We start from the raw sequence: 9,638 nt of genomic DNA, 5'->3' as shown, positions 1-9,638 counted from the left end.
GAAGTTGAAAAGTTTGATGATCCGAAATACTGCGATGTACTGAAGTAGAAGTACAATAGAATAAAAGTACTGATAAACCACGCCTCCTAAACTCGTACCTTCACCTCAGAAAATAAATATATAAAAGATGATTCTGAAGAAAAGAGAAACAGAATTAAAACTAAATAAACTCACTTTGAGAAGAGAAATGACTGACACTTTTAAAACAAGTTTCATCTGTTTTCACTTTTTTTTTCCTGATAAAGTCGAACAACAATAATATCTGATGACTTTCAATTCATTTTTGGAGAATATGAAAAAGAAAATACATATAATTAATAATAATAACTAATAATTATGGCTAAAAAGATTATTCATAAATGCAGTATTATCAAAACAAACTGCCGTTTAAATTTTGCATGAATCAGTTATAATTTGATAATAAATAAAAATCACTAAAACAGGTAAAAATTATTTTTTTTTATTTTAAAAACTGTGATATTACAAATACCAATGTTACAAGTTATATATATATATATATATATACATATATGTGAAGTGCAGCATCCACAAACTGACTCGTGGTTCAATCAGTGACGGTTTGATTCAGCAGAACTTTGTCTCCATCTAGTGGACACGGACCAAACTGCAGCTTCGTCTTCCCTCGGGTCTTTACGTCATCGTCTCTTCCGGTCGTGTGTAAATCGACGTCAGAGCAACGTCACTGATCTTTACAATATCTAGAACATCGCTCAGCAGATCAGGAGAGAGAGAGAGGGTCGTCCACCATTTCTTTTATTGATCCCAAGTCCGTGTTTGACAGGCTGGAATGGTCCAAACCATAGACAGTATACGGTTTAAAATTATTATATTAACAACCAAAGTAAAACAGACCAATGTTAATGTTTTCTAAAGAAGCTACTTTCTCCCCTTCCTTTAGTTGTATGTGGGCGGGGTCAGGGGCGGGGTCAGTGTCCATTTTTTTTTCGTCAAAAAAGCAGGTCCCTCCCGCTGCCTGCACGTGCAGGCGCTCAGTACACCACAGCTATGAACCAATCAGATCGCTTGACTTAAGCTACACAGCAACACAATTCTTTACCAGAGCATAAAGTTCTTATAGATCCTGAAATGGAATAACTGAGAGTCCTGTTCGCCAGACTCAGATAAAATGGAATAATTGATGATCTCCCTCGACTGACGCCTGCAGAGACTTCAGCTGCTCGTCACATAGGAGACTCGTCTTAACTGTTTCTCAGGGAGGAGAGACGAACATTCCTCAACTGTTCTCGCCTCATAAATTACTATCAAAGTTCAACAGATTGATGCATTTAACTTTCAAATGTAGACATTTTTCGTTAATAAAAAAAGGGGGCGGGGGTGTCGTTGGGATCATACGGTGCTGTCGCCCACTAACCCGGAGGTCGGTGGTTCAATTACCGCTTCCCCCCAGGGGGGAGGGGGCTCCTCCGCTGTATGAATGTGACGTTGTTTTAAACAGTAAATGGATATGTGTATGTATATATATGTACATATATATACATATATATATATATATTGCATGTGTGTGTGTGTGTCGTCAGTATGGTGCGATGAGACGAGCTGCTCAGCATCACCTCTGTTATCTAACCACCCTCGTGTTATGTAACAGGAGATAAACTGCAGAGGGAGGAGGAGGAGGAGGAGGAGGAGAAAGAGGAGGAGGAAGAGGAGGAAGAGGAAGAGAAACAGGGAGAGGAGGAGGAGGAGGAGGAGGAAGAGGAGGAAGAGGGAGAGAAACAGGGAGAGGAGGAGGAGGAGGAAGAGGAGGAAGAGGAGGAAGATGAGGAGGAGTAGGAGGAAGAGGAGGAAGAGGAGGAAGATGAGGAAGAGGAGGAGGAGGAGGAGGAGGAGGAAGAGGAGGAAGAGGAGGAAGATGAGGAGGAGTAGGAGGAAGAGGAGGAAGAGGAGGAAGATGAGGAAGAGGAGGAGGAGGACGAGGAGGAAGAGGAGGAGAAAGAGGAAGAGGAGGAGAAAGAAGGAGAGGAGGAGGAGGAGGAAGAGGAGGAAGAGGAGGAAGAGGAGGAGGAGGAGGAGTAGGAGGAAGATGAGGAAGAGGAGGAGGAGGAAGAGGAGGAGAAAGAGGGAGAGGAGGAGGAGGAGGAGGAAGAGGAGGAAGAGGAGGAAGAGGAGGAGGAGAAAGAGGAGGAGAAAGAGGGAGAGGAGGAGGAGGAGGAAGAGGAGGAAGAGGAGGAAGATGAGGAGGAGGAGGAGTAGGAGGAAGAGGAGGAAGAGGAGGAGAAAGAGGAAGAGGAGGAAGAGGAGGAAGATGAGGAAGAGGAGGAAAATGAGGAAGAGGAGGAGAAAGAGGAAGAAGAGGAGGAGGAGGAAGAGGAGGTAGAGGAGGAAGAGGAGGAAGAGGAGGAGTAGGAGGAAGATGAGGAAGAGGAGGAGGAGGAAGAGGAGGAGAAAGAGGGAGAGGAGGAGGAGGAAGAGGAGGAAGAGGAGGAAGAGGAGGAAGAGGAGGAGTAGGAGGAAGATGAGGAAGAGGAGGAGGAGGAAGAGGAGGAGAAAGAGGGAGAGGAGGAGGAGGAAGAGGAGGAAGAGGAGGAGGAGGAGGAAGAGGAGGAAGAGGAGGAAGATGAGGAAGAGGAGGAAAATGAGGAAGAGGAGGAGAAAGAGGAAGAAGAGGAGGAGGAGGAAGAGGTCTATATTAAAGTTAGACTGATATCAGGCTGATAATCTTCATTCACTAAACCAGATCAGCTGATACTACACACACACACACACACACACACTCTTACTGCAGAGTGTGTGTGTGTGTGTGTGTGCTCCTCCCCTCTCTGCAGCATCCCTCTCCTCCTGCTCAGCCAACCATCTGCTGGGGAACTGGATCATGTGACTCACGACCACCAATAGTTCTGCACCAGGCACCGGCAGAAAGAGGGGCGGTGCCTCTCCTCCTCCTGGTCCTCGTCCTCCTCCTCTTCCTCCTCTTCCTCTTCCTCCTCGTCCTCCGACTCTGATGTCGTCTGATGAGCTGAGACACATTTCTTCCTCCTCCTCCTCCTCCTCGTCAGTCGGAGACCCGGAGCTGCTGTTCCGTCAGTAACTGCCTCCCTCCCTCTGCTGACAGGGGGGATGAGCGGGGAGGCGATGGGGGGGAACCCAGGCAACGGCTCCCACCTCCCTCCCCCTCCCACCATCGCGCCGGCCGTGCCCCCCTACGTGAAGCTGGGTCTGACCATCGCCTACACCGTCTTCTACTCGCTGCTCTTCGCCTTCGTCTACGCTCAGCTGTGGTTGGTGCTGCGCTACCGACACAAGCGCTTCAGCTACCAGACCAACTTCCTGTTCCTGTGTCTGCTGTGGTCCGCCCTGCGCGCCCTCCTCTTCTCCTTCTACTTCAGGGACTGTGTCACCGCCAACGCACTCGCACCCTTCGCCTTCTGGCTGCTCTACTGCTTCCCCGTCTGCCTGCAGTTCTTCACGCTCAGCCTCATGAACCTCTACTGTGCTCAGGTGAGGGGGTCACCGGGGTCACCGGGGTCACTGTGGGTCACTGGGGGTCACCGGGGTCGCCGGGGTCACTGCTGACGGACGCTGACGTTCATCAACGCGACAAGAACCTTCATCTCTCATCAACATCCCCGGAATGATTTACATTGTCTTTGATTTGGCGCCACCTGTGGTCACAGGTGGTAAAAAAACTACACAACAAAGTATTTTTGAGGTTTTATTCTAATCAGGTGCCGGCAAGTTATGTTAATCAGCGACTTAAAATATGAACTGGTTTCAGAAACTAAAACGACTCAACACGAGTCACAGTCTTGTTTCTACTGACCTCTAGTGGTCAAACTCACCTGCTGCAGAGACGATCACTGACTGTATATAAAGACGATCACTGACTGTATATGAAGACGATCACTGACTGTATATGAAGACGATCACTGACTGTATATGAAGACGATCACTGACTGTATATGAAGACGATCAGTAACTGTATATAAAGACGATCACTGACTGTATATAAAGACGATCACTGACTGTATATAAAGACGATCACTGACTGTATATAAAGACGATCACTGACTGTATATGAAGACGATCACTGACTGTATATGAAGACGATCAGTAACTGTATATAAAGACGATCACTGACCGTATATAAAGACGATCAGTAACTGTATATAAAGACGATCACTGACTGTATATGAAGACGATCAGTGACTGTATATAAAGACGATCACTGACTGTATATAAAGACGATCACTGACTGTATATGAAGACGATCACTGACTGTATATGAAGACGGTCACTGAGTGTATATAAAGACAGTCACTGACTGTATATAAAGACGGTCACTGATTATATATAAGACGATCACTGATTATATATAAGACGATCACTGGCTGTATATAAAGACGATCACTGACTGTATATAAAGACGATCAGAGACTGTATATAAAGACGATCACTGACTGTATATGAAGACGATCAGTGACTGTATATGAAGACGATCACTGACTGTATATGAAGATGATCACTTACTGTATATAAAGACGATCAGTAACTGTATATAAAGACGATCACTGACTGTATATAAAGACGATCACTGACTGTATATAAAGACGATCACTGACTGTATATGAAGACGATCACTGACTGTATATGAAGACGGTCACTGACTGTATATAAAGACGATCACTGACTGTATATAAAGACGATCACTGACTGTATATAAAGACGATCAGTGACTGTATATAAAGACGATCAGCGACTGTATATAAAGACAGTCACTGACTGTATATAAAGACGGTCACTGATTATATATAAGACGATCACTGATTATATATAAGACGATCACTGGCTGTATATAAAGACGGTCACTGACTGTATATAAAGACGGTCACTGACTGTATATAAAGACAGTCACTGACTGTATATAAAGACGGTCACTGATTATATATAAGACGATCACTGGCTGTATATAAAGACGATCAGCGACTGTATATAAGACGATCACTGACTGTATATGAAGACGATCACTGACTGTATATGAAGACGGTCACTGAGTGTATATAAAGACAGTCACTGACTGTATATAAAGACGGTCACTGATTATATATAAGACGATCACTGATTATATATAAGACGATCACTGGCTGTATATAAAGACGGTCACTGACTGTATATAAAGACGGTCACTGAGTGTATATAAAGACAGTCACTGACTGTATATAAAGACGGTCACTGATTATATATAAGACGATCACTGGCTGTATATAAAGACGATCAGCGACTGTATATAAGACGATCACTGACTGTATATGAAGACGGTCACTGAGTGCATATAAAGACAGTCACTGACTGTATATAAAGACGGTCACTGATTATATATAAGACGATCACTGATTATATATAAGACGATCACTGGCTGTATATAAAGACGGTCACTGACTGTATATAAAGACGGTCACTGACTGTATATAAAGACAGTCACTGACTGTATATAAAGACGATCAGTGACTGTATATAAAGACTATCAGCGACTGTATATAAAGACGATCACTGACTGTATATAAAGACCATCACTGACTGTATATAAAGACGGTCACTGATTAGATATAAGACGATCACTGACTGTATATAAGACGATCACTGACTGTATATAAGACCATCACTGACTGTATATATTCTTTCCCTCAGGTTTACTTCAAGGCGAGGTCAAAGTTCTCTCCTGCTCTGCTGAGGTTCAGGTAACAGACCTGATCCATGAATCAGAGTTTGACTTGTTGTTCCAGGTCACAGACGGCTCTTCTCTCTCTCCTCCAGACTCCCTCTGTACCTGCTCTTCCTCGGCGTCAGCCTCCTCTTCCTCGTGGTCAACCTGGTCTGCGCTCTGCTCGTCAAGACGACGGCGGCCGACGTGAAGACCGTGGTCCTGGTGAGGGTCGCCGTCAACGACAGCCTGTTCGTCCTCTGCGCCGTCTCGCTGTCCGTCTGCCTCTACAAGGTCGCCAAGATGTCGCTGGCCAACATCTACCTGGAGTCGAAGGTGAGGTCACGTGACGAGGACACGCCTCACGGGAGGAGGCGGACTGTCAGTGATGATGTCACTCCCCCACAGGGCACGTCGGTGTGTCAGGTGACCCTGATCGGCGTCACGGTCGTGCTGCTGTACGCGTCTCGAGCCTGTTACAACCTGGTGGTGCTCGCGCTCACCGACATCCGGACCATCAACTCCTTCGACTACGACTGGTACAACGTCTCGGACCAGGTGAGGGGTCGCCGACCTCGGAGCTCCTGGTTGAAACAGAACCAGTGGCTTTCTTCTGACCTCTGACCCGTGACCTCTGCCCTCTGCCCGTGTGTCCAGGCCGACCTGCGCTCGTCGCTGGGGGACGGTGGTTACGTGGTGTTCGGGGTGATCCTGTTCGTGTGGGAGCTGCTGCCGACCTCGCTGGTCGTCTTCTTCTTCAGGGTCCGCCGGCCGCCTCAGGACCGGGTCGGTGCCCCGAGCTCTGCACGTCAACTTTTATAAACACTCATATGTAACATTTTACGAAACTTAAATGTATTTAGATAAAAAGTGCTGAACGTTAGTTTTCACCTTCGTCTGCCGACGGACGAACGTCTGGACCTGAAGTTTGCTCATCTCGTCAATGCGGCTGCGCTGTAGAAAATGTGAACTGTCAGTGGTGCGTTCAGGAGCCGGACATCATTTCACATTTTTTTCTTGTCTTTTTGTTTGCGTCCCACAGAGCACCGCCGGCTTACCGAACCACATCCTCTCCTCCCGCGGGTATTTCTTCGACAACCCTCGTCGGTACGACAGCGACGACGACCTGGCCTGGAGCATTCCTCCCCAGAACGCACCGGCCAGGTACGGACAGGATCTCAACGTTTTAGTGGAATTTTTATCAATAAAATGTCTTTAAAGTGGCAACAATTAGTCAAATGTCACTTTAGCGATGGATGAAATAGCTCCAGGTGGGGTCAGCTGAGGGAACACAGACACGCCCCCTACAGGTGAGTCAGAGGATCGAGTCTCATCTCCCAACTTGACGACAGCTGTTGGTTTCTCTCCGACAGTCTTTCCTCCGACTGGGGAAGTCGCCACAGCAGCTTCACTGTTCACACCGGCTCTGATGAACAGCGTCTGACCGCCGCCGCCGGAGAGCTCCACCCCTACCCATGACTCCTCCCCCTCTGTACAGCTTCACTCTGCACTTTGACACCGATCGGCTATTTGTTTAATAGAATCACCGACGCAGACGTTCGTAGAGTCACGTCAAGAAACTAGAATGTTGTCGCAGGTTCAGGTTGTTTTTTTTAAGCCTTCGCTCGTCTACACATCTGAAGGTTGTAGCGCCCCCCTCAGGCCTGTGAGAACAGGTGCAGCGTTAAACCCTTTCGCAGTTGAGCTGAATACGGATCTGAAATCTACACATTGACAGCCAATCGAGCCGATTGGCTGCTGCAGCGCCCCCTGTGGTGACGACAGAGCAGCGTGAGCTTCTGCTCATCCAATCATGTGACGACGGAGGTCGAAACAAATCCAACAGAAGTTTGATCAACAGCAGACGTATGTTTACGTGATTCCTACGACGCTCGTAAAGATTCTGTTCGTACTTGAAAGAAGTCGTAAAAATGAGAGAAAAATGGTGAACGTGGGAAGTTTCTCCTAAATCACTCGTCGCACGATCTAAAGGTCCCATATCGTCAAAATACAGATTTGCTGTCTTTTCTTTTTCTTTTTCATAATAAATAATAATGTCAGTTGTGTGTCAAACTGAAATTGCACACAAGAAAATATATACATATATATATATATATGTATATATGTACATATATACATACATATGTATATATATGTATATATACATATATATACATACATATATGTATATGTGTATATATACACGTATATATACATGTATATATATATGTATATATATGTATATATATACATATATATATATGTATATATACATACATATGTATGTATATATACATATATATACATATGTATGTATATATACACACACTGCCGTCGAAAACGTCCGTGAACTGACTGAAGAATCCGATCGGTGTTGAAAAATCTGCTTTAAAAAATAAAAAGATTACAAAGAGTAAAACGTTACCTTGACTACGACAAACACTGGATCTTTTATTTGTTCGTGTGAAACTCAGAGACACCGAGGCTTCGTCTCTCATCCTGAAAAACAACGGACAAAACTAGATCTGTGATAATCTGTGATAATCTGTGATAATCTGTGATAATCTGTGTCCTGTAAATAAAGACCGCTGCACACGTCTCGTGTCGTCTTGCTCTTCAATTGTCAAGCAGGGAAAATATTTCTCGTAGCTGTGAAATGATTTGAGTCTTGATACATTTGATATTTTTCAGACACTGTAGTTCAAGAGTCAAACGGACGTGAACGTTTCTGTGACGATGTTCTGTAGAAAAGCTAAACTCTATATTTATATCAGGTTTTGTAAAATCTCACTGACATAAGTTTATTTATCCCTCGAGCTTCTTTGGGTTTTGTGGTTCGTGTGTTTGTGACGTGTCGACACAAAAAGCAAATCTAACAATAAAAAGTTCTGGTTGTTGATTTAATTTCTTCTTTTTTTAACAGAATTGACCAGAGACGTTTTTGATTCGTCTCAATTTCTGTTTTATTTGATCCTTTTTGTACAAATCTGATTGATTGATTATAAAGACGATCACTGACTGTATATGAAGACGATCACTGACTGTATATAAAGACGATCAGTGACTGTATATAAAGACGATCACTGACTGTATATAAAGACGATCACTGACTGTATATAAAGACGATCACTGACTGTATATAAAGACGATCACTGACTGTATATGAAGACGATCACTGACTGTATATAAAGACGATCACTGACTGTATATAAAGACGATCACTGACTGTATATAAAGATGATCAGAGACTGTATATAAAGATGATCACTGACTGTATATAAAGACGATCAGTGACTGTATATAAAGACGATCACTGACTGTATATAAAGACGATCACTGACTGTATATAAAGACGATCACTGACTGTATATAAAGATGATCAGAGACTGTATATAAAGACGATCAGTGACTGTATATAAAGACGATCAGAGACTGTATATAAAGACTATCAGAGACTGTATATAAAGACGATCAGTGACTGTATATAAAGACGATCACTGACTGTATATAAAGACGATCAGACACTGTATATGAAGACGATCACTGACTCTATATAAAGACGATCACTGACTGTATATAAAGATGATCACTGACTGTATATAAAGATGATCAGAGACTGTATATAAAGACGATCAGTGACTGTATATAAAGACGATCAGTGACTGTATATAAAGACGATCAGTGACTGTATATAAAGACGATCAGTGACTGTATATAAAGATGATCAGTGACTGTATATAAAGACGATCACTGACTGTATATAAAGACGATCACTGACTGTATATAAAGACGATCACTGACTGTATATAAAGACGATCAGTGAATGTATATAAAGACGATCACTGACTGTATATGAAGACGATCACTGACTGTATATAAAGACGATCACTGACTGTATATAAAGACGATCACTGACTGTATATAAAGACGATCAGTGACTGTATATGAAGACGATCACTGA

At 43.8% G+C, this 9,638-nt stretch overlaps 2 protein-coding genes across 3 annotated transcripts; both read left to right on the top strand.

The window, feature by feature from the left end:
• Positions 1–1,659: 1,659 nt before the first annotated feature.
• Positions 1,660–2,702, top strand: LOC124850467 (cilia- and flagella-associated protein 251-like; the record flags this gene model as incomplete). The annotated part of the gene is given in 1 exon segment (XM_047333754.1): positions 1,660–2,702. A coding segment is annotated over 1 exon segment (1,035 nt), but the record flags the coding sequence as incomplete, so codon positions are not given.
• Positions 2,703–2,944: 242 nt separating this feature from the next.
• Positions 2,945–7,788, top strand: gpr137bb (G protein-coupled receptor 137Bb). Of its 2 annotated transcripts, XM_047333744.1 has the most exons (7): positions 2,950–3,477; positions 5,665–5,714; positions 5,791–6,013; positions 6,086–6,235; positions 6,335–6,463; positions 6,720–6,841; positions 7,051–7,787. In XM_047333744.1, exons 1-7 carry the CDS (start codon positions 3,097–3,099, stop codon positions 7,154–7,156), a joined length of 1,161 nt encoding a protein of 386 aa, XP_047189700.1. In that variant the 5' UTR covers positions 2,950–3,096; the 3' UTR covers positions 7,157–7,787. The 2 variants fall into 2 exon arrangements, with proteins under 2 accessions (XP_047189699.1, XP_047189700.1); XM_047333743.1 differs by having other exon boundaries at positions 2,945–3,477; positions 5,791–6,235; positions 7,051–7,788.
• Positions 7,789–9,638: the final 1,850 nt, after the last annotated feature.

Source organism: Scophthalmus maximus, chromosome 8 (genome assembly GCF_022379125.1).
Source record: "Scophthalmus maximus strain ysfricsl-2021 chromosome 8, ASM2237912v1, whole genome shotgun sequence".
NCBI classification, from domain to species: domain Eukaryota; kingdom Metazoa; phylum Chordata; class Actinopteri; order Pleuronectiformes; family Scophthalmidae; genus Scophthalmus; species Scophthalmus maximus.
This window is presented reverse-complemented; position numbering and strand designations above follow the sequence as displayed.